The sequence below is a fragment of the Rattus rattus genome, chromosome 9 (genome assembly GCF_011064425.1).
Source record: "Rattus rattus isolate New Zealand chromosome 9, Rrattus_CSIRO_v1, whole genome shotgun sequence".
Lineage (NCBI taxonomy): Eukaryota > Metazoa > Chordata > Mammalia > Rodentia > Muridae > Rattus > Rattus rattus.
In genome coordinates this window covers 68,040,184-68,066,533 of record NC_046162.1, presented here as the reverse complement: position 1 = coordinate 68,066,533, position 26,350 = coordinate 68,040,184, and the positions used below count along the sequence as shown (strand labels likewise).

Genomic DNA, 26,350 nt, shown 5'->3' with positions numbered 1-26,350 from the left:
GTAGGTAATGCAGCCTCCTCACCTCACGCTGCTCCACCTCCCCTCCCCCACGTGGCCCCGAGACCCATGTCTGACTCGTACCCCAGATGCCCGGGGCATGGTGGAGTTCCAGGAGGGGGTAGAGCTGGTGGACGTGCGTGTGCCCCTCTTCATCCGGCCTGAGGATGATGATGAGAAACAGCTGCTGGTGGAGGCCATTGATGTCCCCGTGGGCACTGCCACCCTTGGTCGACGCCTGGTAAACATCACCATCATTAAGGAGCAAGGTTGGTCAGGGTTGGGGGCCGAGGTCTGAGTTCCTTGATCCTCCTGATATCAAGTGGAAGCGGGACAGGGCCATGGGGCCTAGGCCAATCACTTACTCTCTGAGAACCTTAGAATCTCCATCTGTAAAATGGGCACAGGAGGCCATCGCTGTGCCTTTGCACAGCACCTGGTACAGGTCTAAGTGGTAGTCACGGCTCAGTCTCTCCTCTTTCTTCTTTGTGGTGTTGGGGACAAAGCCCAACATGGCAGGCAGATGCTCTACCACTGAGCTACATCCTCAGTCCAAGTGGGAATCCCCAACTCTTAGGTACTTGTCCCTGTCCCTGACTTTCCAGGCTGCCTGCTGGATTTTATTTTAGCCCCTTCACTTCTTTATGAAGAAATTTCCATCCCATCCCCCTGGAGCCTGGGGTGGGTGGGAGGGAGGGAAGGAGCTAAGGAATTGGATCCAGGGCTGTTGACCAGCACCCCGGTCCCTTGCAGCTAGCGGGGTAGTGTCCTTTGAGCAGCCTGAATACTCAGTGAGTCGTGGAGACCAGGTGGCGCGCATCCCTGTCATCCGGCACATCCTGGACAACGGCAAGTCCCAGGTCTCCTACAGCACACAGGATAATACAGCACATGGACACCGGGTAAGGCTCAGTCAAGGGGGACGGTCCAGTGGTTTCCATGGTAGCTGCCCCAATCCATCCATCATAGCTGCCTCAATCCTCGGATGCTCGCAGTATCCCCAGACAAAGATGGCCTTGCCATCAGGAGTGGCTCACCCAAAGTGCCAAGGATACCCTGGCAGGCTCCCATTACTGCCAGGAACTCAGGGCAAGGGAATTCGTCTCCTGGATGGACCAAGTATCTACTGAAACCATCCTTGTGTACCCTTCAGTGACCCAGGATAGCCTAGTCACCTGTCTGTCCAATCCAGTGGACTTTGGAGTTTTAATTATATGTGCATGCATGCACGCGTGTGTGGTGTTTAAGACTAGAACTTGATTTGTAGATGAAGCTGACCTCAAACTCACAGAGATCTATCTGCCTCTACCTCTGCCTCTGCCTCTGCCTCCTGAATGCTGGGATTAAAGGCAGGCACCACCATACCCGGCTAAGGGCTCTTAAATTTATATATCTTTATGTGTATGGGATTTTGTCTGTATGCATGTCTGTGTACCACATGTGTGCTCGAGGGAGGGCAGTTGATGGTATCAGATCTAGGACTGGAGTTAGAGACAGTCGTGAGCTGCCATGTATGTGCTGGATGCTGGGCTCTGAACCCTGGTCCTCGGAAAGAGCAGTCAGCGGTGCAAACCACCAAGCCACCTCTCCACTTGTTCTTAAAGACTGCGTCTCAATATGTAGCTTTGACTCTTCTTGAACTTGCTATGTAGACCAGGCTGGACTTGAACTCGTGGAGTTCTGCCTGCCTCTCCCTCTGAGTGCTGGGATTAAAGGTACAGGCTACCACACTCTGGGCTTCTTGAAATGGAATCACAAACCTTGTGTCCTTAAGCAGCCCCCCACTTCTGTCACTGTCATTCCCCAGGCTCCAGCAGCCTTTCCTCACAGGGAGCCTTGCCAGTGTGTAACTGAAGAATTAAGGCTGTGCCATTCGGGCAGATGTGTAGGCTTTCTTAGTTTGATTCTGCATCTAGATGGACTCAGCAGGACAGGCCTGGAATCTAGTGCTCAAGAGACCAGGGCAGAAAATTACAGCCATTCCGAGGCTGTGTACGAAAACCTTATCTCCAAAACACAAAGGAAGGGCTGGAGAGATGGCTCAGCGATTAAGAATGTATACTGGGTCCTCTCTCTCACTATTCCTCCTCACTCACTCTTCCTTCCTCTCCATCTCTCCTCTCTCTCTCTCTCTCTCTCTCTCTCTCTCTCTCTCTCTCTCTCTCTCCCCCTCCCTTGACACGAAAAAAAAAAAAAAAAAAAAAAAAAAAAAAAAAAAAAAAAGAATGTATACTGGGGGGTTGGGGATTTAGCTCAGCGGTAGAGCACTTGCCTAGCAAGCTCAAAAAAAAAAAATTAAAAAAAAGAAAGAAAACCAATTCTCTCCCCCTCTCCCTCCCCTCTCTTTTTCTATCTCCTCTCTCTCTCTCTCTCTCTCTCTCTCTCTCTCACACACACACACACACACACACACACACACACACACACTGCAACAGCTATCTTCAGACACACCAGAAGAGGGCACCAGATCCCATTACAGATGGTTGTGAGCCACCTTGTGGTTGTGGGATTTGAACTCAGGACCTCTGGAAGAGCAGTCAGTGCTCTTAACTGCTGAGCCATCTCTCCAGCCACCTTCATTTTGTTTTTTAAAGACAGGATCTCTCTATGTGGTCTTGGCTGTCCTGGAACTTTCTATGTAGACCAAGCTGGCTTCAAACTCACAGAGATCCTCCTGCCTCTGCCTCCTGAGTGCAGAGACTGGAGGCTGTGGCACCACACCCAGCATAAATGTGTTTAAAATGCTGACCACGGTGGTACAAGCAGTTAAGCCCAACAGCTAGAAAGCAAAGGCGAAGGCCAGCCTATCTGTCGGACGCAGTGAATCCCAGGCTAGACAGGATGTTGCTGGGTACTACAGCCCTTGGTTAGAATGTGCAAGGCTACAAGTTCAATACTCAATAAAAAAAATTAATTAAAAGCAGGGCTGGGGGTGTCACGCAGTTGGCAGAGTGGTTTACCTGGCATACATGAAGCTAGGGTTCAATTTTCATGCCCCGTAAAAATAGGGCAAGGTGACTACAGTAGTTTCAGTACTCAGAAGGCAGAATTATCAGGAATACAAGGTTATCCCTGGCTCCTTACTGAGTTCCAAGTCTGTCTGTGCTCCATGAGACCCACAGGTCTATTCGGCCAGCACAGGGTAAACTGCTTATCCGGCCCAGGCGATTGAGCTACCATTAAATTCCTTACTCTCAGTCTTGTTTTAGTTTGGGTCATTGCTACTAGCCCAGGATGGCTTGCACTAGCAGACCCCTTGCCTCAGCCTCCCAAGAGCTGTAATAACAGGCGTGTGCCACCAGGCCTGTCTCTCCCTATTTTTCTCCCACCTGCAAACTTCCTTTTCTGCTCTAGGTAGTCTCCCATAACCACTAGCCAGCCCCATGTGGAATTGAACTCCTAGTCTGCAGCGCCACCTAGTGCTTTTGTGGGAGGTCCTTTTTTTCGTGCCATGAAGTTTGGTAACTACACCCAGGTGCACACAACAGCATCTGGGGGCTGAGCCTGCGGTGGTGGAGCGCTCCTTAAATTCCAGTACACGGGAGGCAGACAGATCTCTGTGAATTCAAGGCCAGCCTGGTCTGTGAGTTCCAGGACAGCCAGGGCTATGCAGAAAAACATGTCTTAAAAGACAAAAATTGGGCTGGAGAGATGGCTCAGCGGTTAGGAGCACTGACTGTTCTTCCAGAGGTTCTAAGTTCAAATCCCACAACCACAAGGTGGCTCACAACCATCTGTAATGTGATCCAATGCCCTCTTCTGGTGTGTCTGAAGACAGCTGTTGCAGTGTACAGAGAGACAGAGAGAGAGAGACAGAGAGAGACAGAGAGAGAGAGAGACAGACAGACAGACAGAGACAGACAGAGAGAGACAGAGAGAGAGAGAAAGAGAGACAGAGAGAGAGACAGAGAGAAATTCTGGGGGGCTTCAAGATAGCTAAGTCATTATCTTGAGCCCCAGCACCCACATGAGTTGGCCTATAACTCCAGCTTGGAAAGGTGCAAGTCTAAGTCTCTTTTCTGGCCCCTACCATCACTCCCCCAAACACACAGTGTACCCTCAAACACTCTGAAGGCACATGGAGGGGAGGGGGGGAGAGAGAAAGAACGCAATTTAAACATAGGAAAGCTAGGGTGAATGACAGACCCATCAAGGGTCTGGGGCCCAAGAGAATCCCAGATTTCAGAGCCACACTATAGGGGACAGACAGTTCTTTCCTCCTGGGCAGGCCCTCAACCCCAGCTGCCCTGGGCTAACCTCTTGCCTGTTGGAGAGACGTCCTGTGCAATATCCTCCTGCTTAGTTCATACCCTAGCCCTGGTCTGACCCTGACTCTTCCTGTGGCAGGATTATGTCCCTGTGGAGGGGGAGCTGTTGTTCTATCCCGGAGAGACCTGGAAGGAACTGCAGGTGAAGCTCCTGGAGCTGCAGGAAGTCGACTCCCTCCTTCGTGGCCGCCAGGTCCGACGCTTCCAAGTTCAACTCAGCAACCCCAAGTTTGGAGCCCGCCTGGGCCAGCCCAACACAGCCACTGTTATCATCGGAGAACAAGGTGAGTAAAGTCTGGGTCGGCATACACAGGTGAAGAGGGGGGCGGGAGGAGGGCCTTCTAACAGGACTCGACTCGTCACACCCGAAGCCAGGGCACTGGGTTGAACGAGAGTGTCACTTAACCGGCAGTGGGGTTGTACACATCTCAGTATCTTCCTGCGATATTTGGAACATACGTATTCTTGTTTTGGTTTGGTTTTTGACAGAGTCTCACTATATAGCCTTGTGTGTGTATGTGTGTGTGTGTGTGTACTTCGGTGTACTTCTTAATTTTTAATATAATTTACTATTTTTAAATTATGTGTATATCTGTGTCCCTGTGTGAGCATGTGCACCTGACTGCTGGTACCCAGAGGAGGTTTCAATCCCCGGGGCTGGGGTTAAGGCAGTTGTGAGCTGACCTGAGTACTGGGAGCCAAGCTGTAAGAGCAACACACGCTCTTAACTGCTGACCCCTGAGGAAACTGTTATCCAGAACTCAGATTTGTCTAAGCATCCTGTGCTGAGCTGGCCACCCTCGTGACAGCCATAGGTTGAGGTCATGTGGCTGATAGGCCACAAACAACCTCCCTCCCCTTCCCAGCCTGATGGGACCACTGTGAAGTACTCAGGGGAGGTGGGTAGTGAAAGGCGCTCTCTCGAACATCCCCTGATCTGCCAGAGAGAAAGAAAGCAGACAAACCCCTGCTCCTCGCTCCTCCAGTGAGTTCTCTGGACTTTCGTGTACCCGGCTGCTTCCTGCTGCGCCAGACCCCAGAGGGGAGAAGAGCTGATTGGGGTTTTTTTCTGTTGTTTTGTATTTTGAGACAGAGTTTGTTTGTGTAACCCTGGTTGTCCTGTATACCTTGAGCTCACAGAGTTCTGCCTGCCTCTGCCTCCTGATTAAAGTTGTAAGGCCGCCACCTCACCCCCACTACCATCGTCCCCTCCCCGCATCCCACAACCACCACCCTGCTAAATGAGCTGGTCTTTTTTTTTTTTTTTTTTTTTTTTTTTTTTTCGGAGCTGGGGACCAACCCAGGGCCTTGCGCTTCCTAGGCAAGTGCTCTACCACTGAGCTAAATCCCCAACCCCTAAATGAGCTGGTCTTAATTTAACTCCCCCGCCCCGAACTTTTTTTTTTTAAAAGATGTATCTATTGTATAAACTGTAGCTGTCCTCAGACACACCAGAAGAGGGCATCAGATCCCATTACAGATGATTGTGAGCCACCATGTGGTTGCTGGGAATTGAACTCAGGACCTCTGGAAGAGTAGTCGGGTGCTCTTAACCACTGAGTCATCTCTCCAGCCCCTTAGCTGAACTTTTAAGCTGGGGAACCTGTGATGTTTAACAAAATCATGGGGGCTGTGTACTTATATATAATAAGTGAATAAATCTTTTTTTTTAAAGATTTATTTATTTATTATATATAAGTACACTCTAGCTGTCTTCAGATACACCAGAAGAGGGCGTCGGATCTCTTTACAGATGGTTGTGAGCCACCATGTGGTTGCTGGGAATTGAACTCATGACCTCTGGAAGAGCAGTCGGGTACTCTTAACCGCTGAGCCATCTCTCCAGCCCAAGTGAATAAATCTTAAAAAAAAAAAAATCACATGGAGCCATCCGCCTAACCTCCGCACCCCTTTGACTAGATGAAACGGACAGAAGTCTCATAAATGAGACATCCGCATCGCCACCACTACCCCGTGGAGACCTGCGTGCCCCGCAGAACCCCAATGCCAAGGCTGCCGGATCCAGGAAGATCCATTTCAACTGGCTGCCCCCTCCTGGCAAGCCAATGGGGTATAGGGTAAGGTGAGGGGCATTGGGGAGGTCTGTCATTCACCTTCTGCTGGTGAGTGGACTGCCTCGAGTGTGAGGGGGGCCACACTTGTTGGTCCCAGTGGGCCGATAAAACCCCATCTGTGACCCTGCAAGCGTGAGGACCTGCGTTCCCGAGGTCTTCAGCTTCGTTCCCAGAATGGGGTCTTTACCCAGCCTGGGAGATCCACTGCTCTGCCTGAGCTCTGACCGTGTCACTTGTACAAAGGGAGTCCCAGAGTTTGCTGCTTCCCATTGAACACCCGCCCACTCACAGGTGAAATACTGGATCCAGGGCGACTCTGAGTCTGAAGCCCACCTGCTGGACAGCAAGGTGCCCTCAGTGGAGCTCACCAACCTGTATCCCTATTGCGACTACGAAATGAAGGTGTGCGCCTACGGGGCACAGGGTGAGGGGCCCTATAGCTCACTGGTGTCCTGCCGCACCCACCAGGAAGGTAAGTTTAGTGGTGACTCTGTCCACCTAGCTACCCTGCTGTCAGTGTGCCCAGCCCTCCCCTCCCTCCCTCCCTCCCTCCCTCCCAGAACTCAGCCCTGCTCCCTGACCTTCTCTCTTTCTTTTTTTTTTTTTTTTTTCCCTCGGAGCTGGGGACCGAACCCAGGGCCTTACGATTGCTAAGCAAGCGCTCTACCACTGAGCTAAATCCCCAACCCCCTGACCTTCTCTAATAGGGCTCTTCCTCCTCCCTTCCAGTACCCAGTGAGCCAGGAAGGCTGGCTTTCAATGTGGTTTCTTCTACGGTGACCCAGCTGAGCTGGGCAGAACCAGCTGAGACCAACGGGGAGATCACAGCCTATGAGGTCTGCTATGGACTGGTCAACGAGGACAACCGTAAGGACCAGATTTTCCTGGCTTCCTGGAGGAGGAGGGGTGTGGAGACAGATGAGAGGGATGTGTGGGGTCTGGGGCTTTCCTGGGCATTCTGGCCCCTTGGTCCCAGTCACACAGTAAACCTGAGGCACTGTATGGTTTGTTTTTTTCCATTTTCCAACTCCTGCTGGTTTGCATTCCAAGGGTACGGAGATTATGTGTATTCCCCAGAGTCACTGGTCCAGGGCTTACCTTTCTGTGCAGGGAAACCAAGGGGACTCATTTTTGCACATTTCTCTTAGGGCCAGAATAACTGCCAAATTTAGCAGGGTGTGAGGCAGGGTTGCCATTTGAGCCCAAGAGTTTTGAGAGCAGCCTCAGTAAGGTAGCAAGAACCCTTCTCAGAAGAGCAAGCAAACAACAACGGGACTGAGAATGCAGCTCAGTCGGTAGCGTTTGCCTGGCACACACGAGGCATTGATTCCGATCCGCACGTCTATGAGGCCAGCACTTAGGAGGTGGGAGGCAGAGGGATCAGAAGCTCCAAGCCATGATTGGCTACATAGCAAGGTTGAGGCCAGCCTGACATACAGGGGACCCTGTCTCAAAAACTGAACGGCAAAAAACACAGAAACCACAAAGAAAAGAAAAGCAACATAAGATTGCAGAAAGCCTCGAACTTCAAATATGTTTGTTTTTAGAAAAGCTCATTCAAAGACTAGGGGTGTAGCTCCGTGGCCGAATGCTTGCCTCACATACAGGCCTGGGTTCAATCCCCAGCAATTCCCCTCACCACCACCCCAGATTTCATTCAATATATTACATTATCTGGCTACCCTTCCTGGAAGGGCGACAGTGGCAGAACAATTCTGCCACTGATATGAAACTGTGAGAGCACCCCACCTCTCTCCTGGGGAAGAGACTCAAAAGTGCCCACACACACACACACACACACACCCCGCTGGCCGGTCTCAGTGAGGGAGGACCACCTTCTACTGCCAGGAGAGGGTGGGGCTTTGTCAGCAGGAGTCTTCTGGGCAGAGTGGCACTTCTTACCAAACAGACTGGCCAGGGCCAAGCCTGCAGCCCAGTGGAAGTTCATCTCTGATGGTCTCCGCAGTGCTCCGGCCGGCTGAGACCCCAGCTGTGTTAAGAATGTGCTGGGCTACGCCTTCCCCCATCTAAGGGTGTCAATCCACTCATGAGCTGACACAGATGTGACAGCTGCTCTATCATGGTTTAGACACCTTCCTTTCAGGTTGATGGCCCTTCATCAGCCACTGCTCTGCATGTGGGTTGTCTGGCCTCAGACTCAAGGCAACCTCTCTGCCTTAGCCTCTAGAGGGTCTTAATTACAGGTTAATCTCCATGGTGCTACCTGCTGCTTGTTCTTTGTTTTTAAACTAGGGTCCCACCAGATAGCCCTGGCTGATACTTGATCGGTAGACAAACTTGGCCTCTTAACTCTGCCTGCCTAGTGCACCTCCCACACCTCTTGCTTTAAAAAAAAAATTTTTTTTTTTAACTGCTGGGTGGTGGCAGTACAAGCCTTTAATCCCAGGACTCAAGAGACAGAGGCTGGCGGATCTCTGAGTTCGAGGCCAGCCTGGCCTACAGAGTGAGTTCCAGGACAGCCAGGGCTACACAGAGAAACACTGTCTCCAAAAACCTGTGTGTGTGTGTGTGTGTGTGTGTGTGTGTGTGTGTGTGTGTGTGTGTGTGTGTAGGCACATGCATGCCTGGAGAGAAGTTTCCAGAGTCAGTTCTTTCCTACCATGTGGGCTCCAGGGATTCTAATGGTGTCAGGCTTGTGTTATGAGCGTGTAATCCACTGGCCACGTTTCCAGTTCCTGCACCTGCCACCTCTTGAGCAGTTATCTGCCGAGGGCGCACATCAGATCTTTCCGAAACATCTTGGGAAGCCTTTTTGTGCTTTCTTTGGTTCTTGGAATGGCTTCTCTCTGGAGCTGGCCGAGGCCATGAGCACAAGGTAGAAGGTGTGGTCATGAGGACACCTGCTTGACACCCAGCCTTGTTGCCCAGGCCTGGAGAGGGTATGCATTCGCCAGTTAGGAGAGGCTGTGGCATGTTCGCCTTGCATCTAAAGCTGGCTCTGCCCCTCCACAAGGAGTCCTCCTGAAGAAGCTGGTGGCACTCCCTTCCTACACCTCTCGCACATGGTCTTAAAGACTCATCGGGGGCTGGGGATTTAGCTCAGTGGTAGAGCGCTTACCTAGGAAGCGCAAGGCCCTGGGTTCGGTCCCCAGCTCCAAAAAAAAAGAACCAAAAAAAAAAAAAAAAAAAAAAAAAAAGACTCATCGGGTGGCAAGAGCTCAGCAGTCAGCAGCTGCGCACTCCCCAGCACCTCCAGGGCCCAGTGATGGACCTGGGACCAGGCTGGATCCTGGTGGTCCCCCTGAAGTACTGTCCCTGCCTCCAGGACCCATTGGACCTATGAAGAAGGTGCTTGTGGACAACCCCAAGAACCGGATGCTGCTCATTGAGAATCTTCGAGAGTCCCAGCCATACCGATACACGGTGAAGGCGCGAAACGGGGCAGGATGGGGACCCGAGAGAGAGGCTATCATCAACCTGGCCACACAGCCCAAGCGGCCCATGTCCAGTGAGTGACAGGCAAGCGTGGGGTTGGGGGACAAGAGGCCGTGGCTAGAGTCCTGGCTTACTTCTTTCTGTCCTGCAGTTCCTATCATCCCAGACATCCCCATAGTGGACGCCCAGGGTGGAGAAGACTACGAAAACTTCCTCATGTACAGTGACGACGTTCTGCGCTCCCCAGCCAGCAGCCAGAGGCCCAGCGTTTCAGATGACACTGGTGAGTGGGATCCACCAGGGTTCCTGGTGGGGCTGCCCCTGGTATCCAGAGAGATCAAAGAAGCTAGTGACTGCTGGCATGAGGACTAAGGACAAAAGTGCCTTCTCAGCCTTAGACAAATATTCAGAGCCTGTGGCTTTGAAGGGACAGAGCTGCTGTGGGGCTATAGTCAGCATGTGTGTGTCTGTTATGAGAGTCTGCAGACGTCTACTTCAGGGTGAGAAACCTGCACGCTGCTGCATGTATACATAGGGCACTGACACCGGCCAACAGCTCTCCAACAAGAAGGGCCACCTGCTGTGCTAGGTTAGGGCAATCAGTCACCTCCAGGAGTCACCCAGCCCTGACAGAGAAGGGGGAGGGCAATAATGTAGACACACCCACTGGCTCTCTTCATTTTCCCTTGATTTCTCACACAACGTGGTACAGAGTCCCTTAGCTGGGACTCCTCCTGCTACAGGGTTCGACCTGGCTGCTGTGGAACGTTAGCTGACTCTGAATCTCTTTCATCTCAAAACTAACCGGTCTTCTAATCTGTGAAATGAGATACAAACCACACAGGAAGAAAGAAGTCCCTTAGGACTAAGGCCAGGGTGGGAAGGATTTGAGACAGGGTCTTGCAAGATTAACAAACTGGCTGACCTTGAAGTTCCTACGTGTAAACCGGTCTGCCCACAAGTCTACAGTAATCTTCCTGATGCTAGTATCTTTTTTATTTTTGGAAGATTTATATATATGAGTACACTGTCTTCAGGCACACCCCAAGAGGGCATCAGATCTCATTACAGATGGTTGCGAGTCACCATACGGTTGCTGGGAATTGAACTCAGGGCCTCTGAAAGAGCAGTTAGTGCTCTTAACCGCTGAGCCATCCCTCCAGCCCCTGCTGTATCTAAACTGCAGTTCTAAGAACCAGCAACCCCTGCTTGAATACTAGCACCCTAGGGCTTCTACAGCTATTCCGGGGAAAACAGACAGGGGTGAGATTACTTTCCTTTGTACAGAGAGGAAACAGGCTCAGAGCTGTTAAATAACCAGGGAAACGTCAGGCTGGGAGGCAGCACAAGGCTTTCTGAAAGACTCTCGCAGCAGACCGGCCTTTGTGCCTGAGTAGAAGCCAGAACCACATTGTTTATCTGGAAAGGCTGGAGCAGGGCAAGGGTTTTTCTTGTCGTCTAAAGGGATACCCACACCCCTGGACTCCGCCTAAGTGCCGCAGGCCACCTCCTCCTCCTCCTGATCCTCCCCGGCGGTGCCAATGCGGCCCTTCGTTGTTCCCAAGGCGGCGGCTGGAAGTTCGAGCCCCTGCTCGGGGAGGAGCTAGACCTGCGGCGCGTCACGTGGCGGCTACCCCCGGAACTCATCCCACGCCTGTCCGCCAGCAGCGGGCGCTCGGACGAAGACAGCAGCGTTACAGGGGGCGTGGAAGGGGAGGGCGGCAGCTGGATCCGCGGGGCTACGCCCCGGCCCCCGGGAGGTGACTGCCTCCTCGGCCGCGCCCGCCTCTTGGGTCCTAGGCACAGTTGACTTGATTTGGGCTCCCAATTTTGGTCAAGCCGCCCAGTAGAGTGCCCTATCCGCTCAAGAGTCTGTTAAAACTGCATTTAGACAAGCCCCGGGAACTCAAGGGCGCCGTGGGCTCTTCCCAAGGGAGGAAGGATAAGGGCAGCAAACTCCAGGAACTGGGAAGCAAACCTTGGACTAGTCACTGCAGGGGAGTGATCTAGCTGGGCTAACTGCTCCGATGGAGGACCGCATGGCGCAAGGAAATAGGATTGGAAGACTTGTGAGGTCTCCTGTTTGCCTGCGGGAACCCAGAGTCTTAGTAGTTTGAGATTAAGGCTGCCCTGTGCAAACTCCAGGGCCACAGCCTGTTCCTGAATGGCCTGTCATCCACTGTGGGCCTCACTGAATGACCTCTCTCCCCACGCAGAGCACCTGGTGAATGGCCGGATGGACTTTGCCTATCCAGGCAGTGCCAACTCCCTGCATAGGATGACTGCTGCCAACGTGGCCTATGGCACACATCTAAGCCCACACCAGACCCACCGAATGCTGAGCACGTCTTCTACCCTTACCCGGGACTACCACTCTCTGACGCGCACAGACCACTCTCAGTCAGGCACACTTCCCCGGGACTACTCCACTCTCACTTCCCTTTCCTCCCAAGGTGAGTGACCCTTGATTCACCCACCCCCACCCCGGCATTGCGACACTCCAACCCCCTAGACAGCCTCCAGTCAGCTACACACACACACACACACACACACACACACACACACACACACACACACACACCCGCCCCTCTCACTCTTGTTTTGTCCTGCCCTAGGCCTCCCTCCTATCTGGGAAGATGGGAGGAGCAGGCTTCCGCTGTCCTGGACCCTTGGGTCCTGGAGCCGGGCTCAGATGAAGGGTGTGCCCGCATCCAGGGGCTCACCAGACTCTATAATCCTGGCCGGGCAGTCAGCAGCGCCCTCCTGGGGTACAGGTAGTACAGGGGTGGTCACCATGTATCCACGGCTGTCTTGCTCCATTTGTCACCCAGCTACCATCACAGCCTGTGCTCGTGCACTCACTGCTTCATTGCATTCAGAACCTCAGTCCACCCACAGGAGCTAACCACTGCCCTGCCTGCCCCCATCACTGCTGAAGCCTAACACATCTGCCCTCCTTGTGGGTATAAAGCAAGAGTTGAACAAGGTGTGGGGCAGATTGTAGAGGGGGTAGGCTGAGGAGTCTAGCAGACTCAAGGGGGCTCCAAGGCCATATGGGAAGGCAGCCTGGATAGGTCGGCATGAAGCTGTAACATGGCTGCAGAAGCAAGCAAGGGATACACTGTATCTCATCTCAGACCCCAAACCCTGTCTTGGACTGACCATGGCCACCCTCCATAATCCAGATTCCCGTGGGGCTCTGGGTGTGCCTGACACACCCACTCGGCTGGTGTTCTCCGCCCTGGGGCCCACATCTCTGAAGGTGAGCTGGCAGGAGCCACAGTGTGATCGAGCACTGCTGGGCTACAGCGTGGAATACCAGCTACTCAACGGCGGTGAGCATAGTGACTGTTGGCCGTCACGTTTCCAGGACTGTCCCATCGCAGTAAGGCGGGATCCCTCCAAGTCAGCTGAGGCTTTGCCTATCCCCCGGGGGCCTTTACTGCCCGTTTCTTAAACTAGGTTTTTGCTTAATGGGGCTTCATGGACCTAGGGCCTCTGCTAACTGGAATAGCCTTGTAAGAACAGGGAAATGACACCCCTGGGCAGACACAGTCACCAGAGCGTGGGCTTTGACCAGAGCACTGGTGGGACGTCTTACTGTTCAGTAAAGGCTCTACCATTGAGTTACAACGCCCATAACCCCCACTTACTTTAGTCAACAACCCACCACAGTACACTGTACCAAACCCCAAGTGTTGATGGCAGCCTAGCGGGAGGGAGGAATAAGACAAGGGCCAGGAGTGAAGGTGGTCTGTTTCCACCCTCCACCTCTCAGGCGAGATGCATCGGCTCAACATCCCTAACCCTGGCCAAACCTCTGTGGTGGTAGAGGATCTCCTGCCTAACCACTCCTATGTGTTCCGGGTGCGGGCGCAAAGCCAGGAGGGCTGGGGCCGGGAGCGAGAGGGTGTCATCACCATCGAGTCCCAGGTGCACCCGCAGAGCCCTCTCTGCCCCCTGCCAGGTGAGCCGTCTGCCCCTGCTGCTGCCCCTGGTGCTACCTCACCACCCACCCAGCCACTACCCACCCATGACGCTCTCCCTCTGCTGTCTCCAGGCTCGACCTTCACCTTGAGCACCCCCAGCGCCCCAGGCCCCCTGGTGTTCACTGCCCTAAGCCCAGACTCTCTGCAGCTGAGCTGGGAGCGACCAAGAAGGCCCAACGGAGATATCCTTGGCTACCTGGTGACCTGTGAGATGGCCCAAGGAGGAGGTGCCACCTGCCGAGGAAATGAGGTGGGAGTGGAGGGGGGGGGAAGCGCCACAGGATCTGAAGGCGTTTTCCCTACACAGGACCAGCCAGAACCTTCCGGGTGGATGGGGACAACCCTGAGAGCCGGCTGACGGTTCCTGGCCTCAGTGAGAACGTTCCTTACAAGTTCAAGGTGCAGGCCCGGACAACAGAGGGCTTTGGGCCCGAGCGTGAGGGCATCATCACCATCGAGTCTCAGGATGGAGGTGGGCTGTCCTTACCCTGGTCTCTCTCCGGCCTTGCCTTTGCTTAACACCATCCCAACTGACTGATCTGCCTATTCCAGGCCCCTTCCCACAGCTGGGCAGCCATTCTGGGCTTTTCCAGAACCCACTGCAAAGTGAGTACAGCACTGTCACCAGCACTCACAGCACTACCACCACCGAGCCCTTCCTCATAGGTGAGTTATCAAGCTCAGGGGACCTTGACTCCTGGGAGCAGCCACTGCAGAGTGGAGCTGGGACCTGTACTCAGCCCTCTTGTTCCTCCCCAGATGGACTAACCCTGGGGACCCAGCGCCTGGAAGCAGGGGGCTCCCTCACCCGGCATGTGACCCAGGAATTTGTGAGCCGGACCCTGACCACCAGTGGCTCTCTCAGCACTCATATGGACCAACAGTTCTTCCAAACCTGAATCCCCCAGGAACCTGGGCCCCTCCTTGCCTCTCGCCCTGGCGCCTTCTTCCTCTGCTGTTGTACCCACCTGCATGCTGACCACAGAGCCAGCACCTGTAGTCAGAGAGCGGGGGTAGGTGCTGTCTGGGAGGCATGAAGTGGGTAGAGGTGACACAAGACCTCTGACTGCATCCTGCCCTGGGTCCAAACCCACATGTAACCAAAAAGCTGGAGCCGGCACAAGGACCCAGCCTTTGTTCTGCACTTAATAAAAGACTTTGCTACTGCGTAGCCATCCTGTCCATTCTTCACAGGCCGAGGTGATGTGAGCCTGCAGTAGGGACACTGGCTCCCACAACCCCCATTCTTTGACCCCACCCCCGGGGCATATACCCACCTCTAGAGGCAGGTGGCTACCAGCGTAAGAGGTACGCGTTTATTAAGCACCCAGATATGGGAGGAGGATGCCTGAAGCAGAGCCGGTACGCACCGGCTGCCTCTCTGCCTTACGCCTGTGCATACGTCACTCGCAGGGACACCTCACAAGCTCAGCACCTGGGCTCCATCGGCAGCTTGAGTGAGGTAGAAGGTGGCTGTCCCGCTGTACTGCTCCTACGGGACAAGTGAAGCTGAGGAATGGGTGGCCTGGGTACCCGCCTCTCCTGCCCCTCCCGGGCTCTGCGAACACACCTACCTGTATGTGATGCATGACAAGGGGGGCCACAGAGGCCTCCAGCAACGTGACGGTGCAGCCGCCGAAGCCACCGCCTGTCATGCGACTGCCGTAAACCCCAGGCACAGAGAGCGCGGCCTCAACCAATAGGTCCAGCTCAGGGCAGCTCACCTCATAGTCATCTCTGCAGAGGACACAGGGGTGAGAGGGACAGACAGACCTGGGAACTGCCTATGCTCAAGAAGCACAGGGCACCCAGAAGGCCTACCTGAGGGAATAGTGACTCTCCACCATGAGACGTCCAAAGGCCTTATAGTCTCCTCGGCTCAGAGCAGCTGCTCCCTGGGCTGTTCGCCGGATCTCGCTAACCACGTGCCGGGCCCGCCGGAAACCCTCCTTGCTCATCAGCTCCCTGCCCGCTGAGGAGGAACAGGGTTCAGCAGCCCCACCTCATACCACCTGTTACCCCAGGGTGTGGAAGACAAGCATGGTGGGCAGCTGTTCCCTGACCCCTCCTCAGTAAAGGCGGGGTCAGACAGGACTGGCTTGATTATCCTGGGCCTGGCTCTGAAGGCCTCCTCATCTCGGAGCTCTCTTTGTCCTGTACAGTAGGTCGCTACATCTCCCCATCACTTAAGGTCCACAGAACATTGCAGGAATCGACATGCAGGACTCCCTACAGGGAGTAGCATGGAGACTGCTTGATACACAGCTGCAGGAGCTCCTAACACGTGGGACTTTCAAGGAAACCTTGGGATCAAGAAAAGGGCACTCTTTCTCTACGTAGCCCTGGCTGCCCTGGAACTGACCCCGTGGACCAGGCTGGCCTCAAACTCAGAGACCCATCTGCCCCTGCACAGGGATCAAGGTGTGCACCACCACGCCTGGCTTAACTTCAAGGCAAGGATGTGTGGTGCATTGATACAGCACTTGCCAGGATCCATTCCAAGAGTAACCCTGCTGAAACTGGAACCCTAGGCTTGGAATTCCGGGGTTGGAGGGTTACAGCAAGCGGAACTTCATGAATGGACTTGGGGCCGAGGGAGTAGACAGACTGTAGACCATGTGGATATCCTAGTAGGGAGCCTGGCCATTTCTTGAACAGCAAACAGGAAGCTGGCTCTCACCCTCAAGTTCCTCCATCCGCACCTCCCGAAGGCTCTCCTTGCCCAGGGCCTGGGCCACTTCTTCACACTGGCGCCGACGAATCGGGTACTCGCTGGAGGCCAGGGAATGGCGGACATTGGAGTTGGTGATGAGCACGGTCAGCTTAGGGTCTGACAACGGCACCAGGCTTGTTTCCAGGGACCTGGGGCGAACGAGGTTAGAACGGGGAAGATGTCATCATAGCCAAGGGCCTGCGTCCCAGACCACGCAGCGGGCGCACTCCACTCAGGAGCTCCTGATTATGAGGTGGGGGTGGGTATGAGGGGAGCCCCTGACCTGCAGTCAATGAGTAGCGCATAGCCTTTCTGCCCCAGCAGTGCGATGAGCTGGTCCATGATGCCACAGGGCACCCCTGCGAAGCTGTGCTCAGCCCGTTGACACACCTGGGCCCGAGCGGCTATTGACCCCGAGTCTGCAGCACAGGGTGAGGTGGGGAAGCTGGGGTCCAGGAGATGGCATGGGGGGGTGGGTGGGGGCGGCCACACCGGAACAGCGGGGCTCCAAGGACAATCAAAGGGACTCCCCACCCTTCCTCCCTAAGCCCAGTCAAGGAAGAGGCTCTGACCACAGAGGCCTCTGAGAGGGAAAGTGAAGGCTAAGTGATACCTGGGCAGAGCTGCTGGAGGAAGGCGTACGTGGCCACTTCCAGAGAAGCTGAGCTGGAAAGACCACCCCCCAGGGGCACTGAGCTGACCACCACTGCGCTGAAGCCACAGAGAGGGGAAGCTGCAAAGAACGATGCTGGTAAAGGTGGGATGCAAGGAGCGTGGACGTGTGGACATAGGAAAAACACTGCCTCACCAGCCTGCGGAGCTCACCCCGCCCCTTCATTCTGCTACCCTCTGAGTGCTTCATCTTCCTACTTGTCTTCCTGATTCAAGGCTGCAAAGACCAGCAAGCTAACAATTGAATCCTGGCTCCTCTAATCATACAAAGGACACCCAGGGCAAGTTCCAAGCCTCCAGAACCTCAGTTCCTTATCTGTAAAATGGGATGCTCCACCCCAAAGGAATGACAATGGGATGCCCCCACCCGGGGACGGATGGACTTTGTGGGAGTGAGATGACATTCCCAGAAGCAGCCTGAGTCCCATACCTGGGTAATACTGAATCACTCCCTTGACATAATTGGCCCACTGTGGGATTCCAGGCTCCAAGGACCACTGGGCTGAGGGCAGTGGGAATTGCAGTCGCTGGGGCTCGTCTGCATCTTTGGAAGTGGTGAGGAGAGAAACAAGCCCATCTGTCCGGGGGCTGCCAACCATCACCGTCACAAGCTCCAGAGCCTGCAAGGAGAGGGCATGGAGTTCATACCACCTGACAAGAGTCGTCCGTCTAGGGCCACATCATAGTCACAGGATTTATTTTTGGTTGTTGTTGTTTTTTAAAGTTTTTGAAGACAGGAGTCTCACTGTGTAATCCTGTCTGGCCTGGAACTCTCTATGTAGACCAGGCTAGCCTCTAACTAAGAGGCCCACGCCTCTATTCCAGAATGCTGGGATCAATGTGGGTGGGATATCCCATCGCAAATAGAAAACTCATGTCCCTTGAAGTTCCAGAACTTGTCTGGTCCCCCCAGGGGGACTGAAGCAACCAGGATCCAAACCCCAAGGTTTTGTTGTCTGAGACAGACAGGGAGAAGGGAATAGGCTTAGCTTGGGGTAAATGTGAAAAAGATCTTTGGTTAAGAGCTAGCCTTGGGGGCTTAGAGCAAGGCCTCCTGGGTCTTCAGGGGCGGGGCCAATGGCAATAAGAATGGGAACCTGGACTCTGCCCTTGCGAGCTTCTAGCAGTGGGCCAAAGGGGACAGATAGTGATCTCAGACAAAAACAGGCCCCGAGGGGCTCCAGACTTCCTCCCACCTGGAGCCAGCTCAATCCCTCGTCCAGGAGCTGCACATGCGCTGACAGAGACCCAGGCTGAAAGTCACAGTCCAAGAACCGGCTACGTGACTTTGAGCCAGTCATTAGTGCTCTCTGGATTTACCTGCTTTCTCTGAAAATCCAAAGGGGAGGGCCAGGGGAGCTACACTGTCACAGGACTCCCTTTGCCTAGGTCTAGGTCGGTGCTGTGGGCCCAATCAAAGTCAGAGGACTAAATAGCCTCCTTTTTGTTCCTTCTTGTTTTAAAAATCTTAATCACAGCCCAAGCGGTCCTGGAACTCACTTTGTGGTCCAGGCTGATCTTGAACTCGTGGCAACTCTCATGCCTCAGCTTCGCCAGTACTGGACTATTAGGAAGGCGCCACCATGCCTAATTATCTCTGATATTGCTACCTTGGTCCTCACATTTTTAAGAGGTTCATACTTCCAAGTTGAGGGCGATGCCCCCAGAAGGCGGGCTTGAGAAGGCAATCGCGCCCACCCCCACCCCACCCCAGGCTTCCTGCCTTCGCACGTGGACAACTGCACGTCCCGGGGTCTCGCATGTCCGCTAGACCGCTTCACTCCGCCTTCCACCCGGAGGGTACCCACCCTCCCGTGCCCCGTAAGCGAGCCCTTCCCTACCGCAGGCCGGACCAGCACACACAAGGCTCCCCAATGCGGCCCCTCACCATGGGCAGCACCAGGCCCTGGTTGTAATCCGTGTGCTCCCCGATGAGGTTGACGCGGCCAGGCGCCGACACTGCCAGCTCCGGCTCGGCTCCAAACTCCTCCATGAAGGCCCGCCGGGCCTCGGCCAGCAGCTCCTCAACCCGGGGCGGTCTCCAAGCAGCCATGACGCTCGTCTGCAGCGGGGCGCGCCGCCCCGCGGGATGCTGGGGGCGGAGCCACGTGGCGCGGACTTACATTCCTGTCCTTCGCGGTGCCCCGCCCCTGCCGCGCTGGCCCCGCCTATCCCACCTGCAGAGCGGGGTTGAAACTCAGCTCTCCAGGGCAAGCCAACGCGGCAGCTGACAGCTGGAGGAAGAGACTGGGTCGAAACTTGTATCGTCTAGCAGGACTTTGGGGCTCCCACTAGAGTAGCGGCTAACACGAATGGAGATCTGAACTTTCCATCCATCCCTGAACTTCGAGCCTGTTAATGCACTCCCTGGGTTGGAGAGATGGCTCAGCGGTTAAGAGCACTGCTGCAATTCTAAAGGTCCTGAGTTCAAATCCCTGAAAACACGTGGTGGCTCTCAAACATCTGTAATGGGATCCAATGTCCTTTTCTGGTGTGTCTGAAGACAGCAACAGTGTACTCATACATAAAATAAATCTTCAAAAAAACGTGCACTCCCCATTACCATCATCACCATCATCCCAGAGACAGCCCGGGGAACGCAGCTGGCAACAGAAACATCTTCAGTGTCCCAGAGGATCTACCTCCCAGATCTTTAGGTCATGTGTCTCTAACAGGGTACACAGTCTAGGGGATAAAAAAAAGAGACTCAAGGTTCAAAGTGATGGGAGAAGTCACCTTTTACTACAGGCTTCTGGCTCCTGGCACTGAAGGAGTTCATCTCATCTCATCCACTGGCCGTACCAGAAGTAAGCTCAGGCTCTCCTCAATGATCTTATGATCTCAATGATCTCTTAGCCATCTCTCCAGCCCGTGTGAAGCCTTCTAACATAAGGAGTAAAATGTAAGAAAATGTCTGAGATTACAGTAGGAGCTTTGTGGAGAACTGTGGCCAGGGCTGGGTAGCTTGGGGTCAGCTCAGATGTGCCACCGATTGCAGAATTGCATTCAAAATGCAGCTTAGGAACTAGCTTACATGTACCATGCTCAAGACCCTGGGATCAAACTCCCACACCGTATTTTTAAAAAATATCAACTAAAAAAAAATACCAACTAGAAGGCAAAACAGGGCAAAAAGGCAAAAACTTTGAAGTAGAGGGATGTAGCTCGGTGGTGGATAGCACATGCATTCAAAGAGACACAGAAAAATAAATAAATCTAATTCATCTTTAAAAAAAAAATAAATGGGGGGGCTGGAGAGATGGCTCAGCGGTTAAGAGCACCTACTGCTCTTCCAGAGGTCCTGAGTTCAATTCCCAGCAACCACATGGTGGCTCCCAACCATCTGTAATGGGATCTGATGCCCTCTTCTGGTGTGTCTGAGGACAGCTACAGTGTACTTATATATAATAAATGAATAAATCTAAAAAAAAAAAAAAAAGTTTTCCATGCCAAGCATGGTAGTTCACGTATAATCTCAGCACACGGGAGACTCAGGCAGGAGGAGCTCCTGTCTGAAACCAGTCTGGCCTCCTTAGTGATCCTGTCTGAAAATCAAATAAATAGGTTGTGTTAGCAAAAGACACGTAAACGAAGAAAGCAGAGTGGGAGCCATGTACAGTGACACACACCTTTAGTCCCAGCAGTTTGGAGGTCAGCCTGGTCTTCAAAGGGAGTTCCAGGAGACAGAGAAACCCTGTCTCAAGAAAAAAAAAAAAAGAAAGAAAGAAAGAAAGAAAGAAAGAAAGAAAGAGAGAGAGAAAGAAAGAGAGAAAGAAAGAGAGAAAAGAAATGAAAAGAAAGAGGGCTGGAGAGATGGCTCAGTGGTTAAGAGCACTGTGAGAGGGGTTGGGATTTAGCTCAGTGGTAGAGCTTGCCTAGGAAGCACAAGGCCCTGGGTTCGGTCCCCAGCTCCGAAAAAAAGAACCAAAAAAAAAAAAAAAAGAGCACTGTGAGAACCTGTCTCAAGGGGGATAAGGGGGGATGGGGAGGGGTAATGGGACAGGATTGAGGGGACAGGATGGCTGAAGGACTTTAGTAAACACCTATAATCCCAGCACCTAAGAAGCAAAATAATACCGAATTCTAGCCAGGTGTGGTGGCACATACCTTTAATCCCAGAACGCAGGAGTTGGAAACAGACAGATCTCTTTGGAGACCAGAAGATCTGGAGTCCAAGGTCATCCCTGGTTTATACTAGGTAAGCTCCTGTGTCAAAAAACGAGCGATCCAAACAATAACAAAACCCGATGGCTAATTTCTTCTGACCGCCTGCTTTTTGAATACACTTCAATATAGCAATTTTTTTGTGCATAAACCAAAACACAAGACAAGTCTTGTGACCTTTGGAACTGGCTGAAATGGAAAAGTCAGAGGCCACGGCCCACTACCAGGCACCGTGCTGTTGTGACAGAGTTGAACGCAACGGCCCCTTCTGTGCTGACATTCTCTACCCACCACACTTGGAAATCTGACAGTCCACCATTCTGTTCAGTGGACCTTGAGTCACTCACTCAACCTGGCTGAACTCCAGGGGCAACCGGGCTGTGACTTTCTCTTTGGTTCCTTTATGTCTAAAGTGCCCAGTGCTGCGCCCGATACTTGGGAGTGCGGAATAAACGTTTGCCCTCACTATCAGGCCTCCATTAGCTCAGCTGCCATTAAAGGACTCTCCTTTGTGTAATGGGCCAGAAAGATAAAAAGCCTCAAGGCTCCTACCATCTGGTTGGGAGGCAGACAATCTCGAACCTGACCTCCTCTAATCGAATTAAGCCCTGAGCTTGCTGAGGAGTGGGGCTCTTAGATTTCAGTCAGGATCACAATGTGTAACCCAGGTCAGCCTAAAACTTTTTTTAAATTTATTTACAGGGCTACAATAGTGAAACTGTGAGACACTGTATTACACGCACACGCACACGCACACGCACACGCACACGCACACGCACACACACACACACACACTAATTAAAGTCTGGTGTGGTGGTAGACACCTTGAATTCCAGCACTCAGGAGTCAGTGGCCGGAGGATCTTTGTGAGTTCAAGGCCAATGGAGACTAGATCTGTCATCCTGGCAATCCTGGAATTCACTATGTAGACCAGGCTAACTTTGAGTCTCAGAGAACTCAGACATCCACCTGCCTCTGTCCCTCTAGTGCTGGGATTAAATACCATGTCTGCTTTTTCTTTTCTTTTTTTTTTTTTTTTTTTTTTTTTTTTTGGGGCTGGGGACCAAACCCAGGGCCTTTCACTTGCTAGGCAAGTGCTCTACCCCCTAGCTAAATCCCCAACCCCCTCTTTTTTTTTTAAGTTTTTTTTATTTATTATATATAAGTCCACTGTAGCTGACTTCAGACACACCAGAAGAGGGCATCAGATCCCATTACAGATGGTTGGGAGCCACCATGTGGTTGCTGGGATTTGAACTCAGGACCTCTGGAAGAGCAGTCAGAGCTCTTAACCGCTGAGCCATCTCTCCAGCCCCGATGTCTGTTCTTATTTTTATTTATTTTTTACTTTCTGGTTGGTTGATTTTGGTTTTTTTTTTTTGTTTTTTTTTTTTTTTAAAAGATTTATTTATTTATTACATATAAGTACACTGTAGCTGTCTTCAGACACACCAGAAGAGGGCATTGGATCTCTTTACAGATGGTTGTGAGCCACCATGTGGTTGCTGGGAATTGAACTCAGGACCTCTGGAAGAGTAGTCGGGTGCTCTTAACCCGTGAGCCATCTCTCCAGCCCTTGATTTTGGTTTTTAGGAGTCAGGGTTTTTCTGTGTAGCACTGGCTGCCCTGGAACTAACTCTATAGAGCAGGTAGGCCTCCAGCTCAGAGAGGTGCCTGTCTCTTGTCTCCTAGATGCTGGGATTAAAGGTGTGCGCCACCACTGCGCGGCTGGCTTTGAACTTCCTAAGCTTCCTGCTTGGGCTTCCCCAGTGCTTGAATTATAGGTATATGCTCTGTGGAGGGTTTGAGTGAAAAGTTGCCTTCATGTGCACACATAGCTGTTCCCTTTCCATAACACTGTTTGGGGAAGGTTATGAAGTTAGGAGGTGGAGTCGGTCAGGACATATGTCACTGAGAGTGGCTTTGAAAATATCTAGCCAAGCATAGCATGGGAGCACATGCCTTTAATCTCAGCACTGGAAGCAAGAGGCAGCCAGATCTCTGAGTTCAAGGCCAGCCTAGTTTACAGAAGGAGTTCTAGGACATCCAAGGCTACAGAGAAACCCTGTCTCAAGAGAATAAAAAAACAAACAAACAAACAAACAAACAAAAACCAAATAAAGAAAACAAAAGCCAAGATTGTGGTACGCCTTTAATCCCCATAGTAGTAAGAATTTGAGGCCAGCCTGGGCTACATAGTGAGTTTCCAGGCTACACAAGTCTACATAGAGGGGGGCCCTACTTCCTTTTAAAATTTCTGTCTTGTTACAGGAAATTTTATTCAGAAGGAAGTCTGCTTTGACCTTTGACTCTCCTCCCATTTCCTTGCCAGAAGCCACAGGACTGTAGAAAGCTAGCATCTTAATTTGGATACTGCATCTCCAAGGTCTGCCTCTGCTCTGCTGGCCAGGAAACTTACATCAGCACAGCCAGGAGGAGAGAGGACATGGTACCACTCATCCCCAGAGCATCTGGCGCAGAATGGGAATACCGCCTACACTGGCCACATTAGCTGGTAGTCTATGTCAGCCTAGAGGTGGCTAAGGATAATGTGTCCAGACTAGGACGGGTGCCCCAAAGATGCCTCTTCTGTAGGAAAGACCTTTGGCCTCCCAATCCAAAGCTAAATGTGCATTTCTTGGGGCTTTCTCTCTCTCTCTTTTTTTTTTCCAGAGCTGGGGACCAAACCCAGGGCCTGAGATAAATCCCCAACCCTTGCCAGATTTCTTAATTCCACCTGTGGCCAGGGCACTCTTCCCCGAAGCCTTGACTTTCAGCTCCTCGAGTTTCATCTGTTCCTCCTTTTGTTTTCTGCTTGAAAGCCTTATTTTCTCCATCCATCTCCTTGGCCTGCTTCTTGGGCTGTTTAAGGGGCTTCTTTTTGCCACCTTCACAGCCCGACATGGAGCCTCCTGCCCCTTCACCAGACACTGATCCTTAGCCCAAGATTTTTATTTTGAAATAACGTTTAGGTATGGGTAACTACATGTGAGCGCATGGGCCCAGAGAGACCAAAGGTATTGGATCTGCTGGAGCTGAAGTTATACAGATCAGTACTGAGTAGCCGTCTCTTCAGCCCTTCAAGTCTTTCTAGAATAGACTCAATTTCTTTTTCTTTCAATCCAAAAGAGCTGTGTGGGGATGGAGAGAAGGCTCAGTGGTTAAGAGCACTGACTGCTCTTCCTGGAGGGCCTGAGTTCAAATCCCAGCAACCACATGATGGCTCGCAACCATCTGTAACGGGATCTGATGCCCTCTTCTGGTGTGTCTGAAGACGGCTACAATGTACTCATATACATTTTTTTTATTTTTATTTATTTATTTTATTTATTTATTTTTTTTAAAATGTGTAGCCCAGGCTGGCCTCGAACTCATGATCCTCCTGCCTCTGCCTCCTTCAGCAAATCCTACCGGCGTGCGCCACCACAACCGGCACATTTTTTTTTTTTTTTTTTAAAAAGAAAAAGACATGAGAAGGGGGCTTCCAAGCCTATTCTGTCTGCCATCCTCACATCTCGTGAATACTGTTGGGTGCTGCAGCCTCTGCTCTGTCTATAAAATGGCCAAGATGCAAAGGCTAGTCTCCCCTCAGTGGACAGTAAGAGGTCCCAGAGCCCACGGGATGTTCTGCATCTGGAAGAGAACAGTAAGCCGAGAGGCTGGTTCTTTCCACTAGTGAGATCTGACTCCAGCCCTGATCCTGTCCCTCCACTGTACCCCTTTCCAGATCATCTGTGACCTAGCTCCTCCGGCAGCTCAGCCTCACCGAAGCGCTCAGTGCTCTCCCCTTGCTTCTCCCACAGTATGTGCAGAGCCTCCTAGCTCTCTCTGTGGGGAAGAGAAATTGTTCTCCTCAGGACGGGTGGCGGAAGTGCTACTTTGAGGTTTGTCTGGGCTGTTTCTTTTCTTTTTTTTTTTTTTTTTCGGAGCTGGGGACTGAACCCAGCTCTCTGCGCTCTACCACTGAGCTAAATCCCCAACCCCAGTCTGGGCTGTTAAGACTGGCTCTAAGTGGCAAGGTGCTTGGGCGAGAATGGGACGAGCTGGGGCACTTCACAGGAAGTTCCGGCTCTTTGCATGGAGTAGTGCTGGGACTCTGAGGGTCAGTTAGCAGGACCTTGACAAGGAGGGACAGCGCCATCTTCTGACTCTTCATCAGACATTCCCACAGCGCTCACCTAGGCTGCAGTTCTACATTCCTCAGACCTACAGAAAGGAGTAAGAACATAAAGCCACCAACCACCAGGCCCAGGGTGCCCGAAAACAGCCTCAACTGCCTGGGAGGTGGTGGGGCACTTGGGAAGCTGAAGCAGGTGGTTCTCTCTGAGTTCTAGGCCAGCCTGGTCTACAGAGCAAGTTCCTGGACTGTCAGGGCTGCACACGCAGACACACAAAGCCAGGTGGCGGTGGTGTATGCCTTTAATCTCAGCACTTAGGAGATGGCAACAGGCAGATCTTTGACTTTAAGGCCAGCCTGGTCTACAGAGTGAGTTCCAGGACAACCAGGGCTACGCAGAGACACCCTGTCTTGAACTGGAAAAAGCAAAACCCAGCCTCAGTTTTTCTCCACAGTGCTACAGATTTGGGTTGTCTTTTTGTCCTAACTTTGGCCATGGGACAGTCGCTTTAAGGAATTGTTTACACCCAAATGTTGACCACAAGTCAGCCCAGACAGATGGAGTGGTTCATAGGGGTGACATCTCCCTAAAGGGACCCAATGACGGTTTAACCACCACTGGAGTGATGGTAGGAGGGAAGGAATGAGGACCCCAAGGAAGGTGCAGAAAGAGAAATGAACTGTTTCATTTAGTGAGGTGACAAATATTCTTACCTGAAGGGTTCATGAGATAAGGGAAAGGACTGAGTACCCAAAGTGGATATTCTAGGTTCTTATGCCCAGCTGCAGAAAGGCCAGAATCAGCCCTGCTCAGTGAGTTAAATCTGTAGTGAGGCAAAATGGAAGGGCCAGACCATGGGTTTCTTTCTTGTCTAACTAACAGCTATGTCCTGCCACCATGTTCCTCCCTCTACCCCTCTACCTAGTTCCAGATCTTCAGATTAAGTTTGGATGCCCTC

General features: G+C 52.4%; 2 protein-coding genes and 1 pseudogene across 2 annotated transcripts in view; 1 reads left to right on the top strand and 2 right to left on the bottom strand.

Annotated features, from left to right (window-relative positions):
* Itgb4 (integrin subunit beta 4) overlaps positions 1-14,896 on the top strand; it is a 36,008-nt gene extending 21,112 nt beyond the window's left edge. Inside the window, exons 25-40 of the mRNA XM_032912086.1 lie at positions 87-266; positions 751-899; positions 4,345-4,549; positions 6,186-6,343; positions 6,632-6,812; positions 7,070-7,207; positions 9,627-9,809; positions 9,888-10,019; positions 11,302-11,496; positions 11,953-12,189; positions 12,922-13,071; positions 13,515-13,703; positions 13,797-13,952; positions 14,033-14,197; positions 14,278-14,391; positions 14,485-14,896. Of these exons, the coding sequence (XP_032767977.1) occupies positions 87-266; positions 751-899; positions 4,345-4,549; positions 6,186-6,343; positions 6,632-6,812; positions 7,070-7,207; positions 9,627-9,809; positions 9,888-10,019; positions 11,302-11,496; positions 11,953-12,189; positions 12,922-13,071; positions 13,515-13,703; positions 13,797-13,952; positions 14,033-14,197; positions 14,278-14,391; positions 14,485-14,624 (2,672 nt within the window). The 3' untranslated portion in view covers positions 14,625-14,896. The remainder of the gene's footprint in view (positions 1-86; positions 267-750; positions 900-4,344; positions 4,550-6,185; positions 6,344-6,631; positions 6,813-7,069; positions 7,208-9,626; positions 9,810-9,887; positions 10,020-11,301; positions 11,497-11,952; positions 12,190-12,921; positions 13,072-13,514; positions 13,704-13,796; positions 13,953-14,032; positions 14,198-14,277; positions 14,392-14,484) is intronic.
* Positions 14,897-15,019: 123 nt separating this feature from the next.
* Positions 15,020-19,199, bottom strand: Galk1 (galactokinase 1). Its single transcript, XM_032912085.1, has 8 exons — positions 18,999-19,199; positions 17,541-17,730; positions 17,052-17,171; positions 16,722-16,857; positions 16,406-16,587; positions 15,547-15,697; positions 15,300-15,462; positions 15,020-15,217 (listed from the first exon to the last, which is right to left on the bottom strand). The coding sequence occupies exons 1-8, from the start codon at positions 19,161-19,163 to the stop codon at positions 15,146-15,148; spliced, it is 1,179 nt and encodes a 392-aa protein (XP_032767976.1). The 5' UTR covers positions 19,164-19,199; the 3' UTR covers positions 15,020-15,145.
* A 4,490-nt stretch (positions 19,200-23,689) lies between these two features.
* LOC116910345 lies at positions 23,690-24,178 on the bottom strand (annotated as a pseudogene).
* Between the last annotated feature and the right edge of the window lie 2,172 nt (positions 24,179-26,350).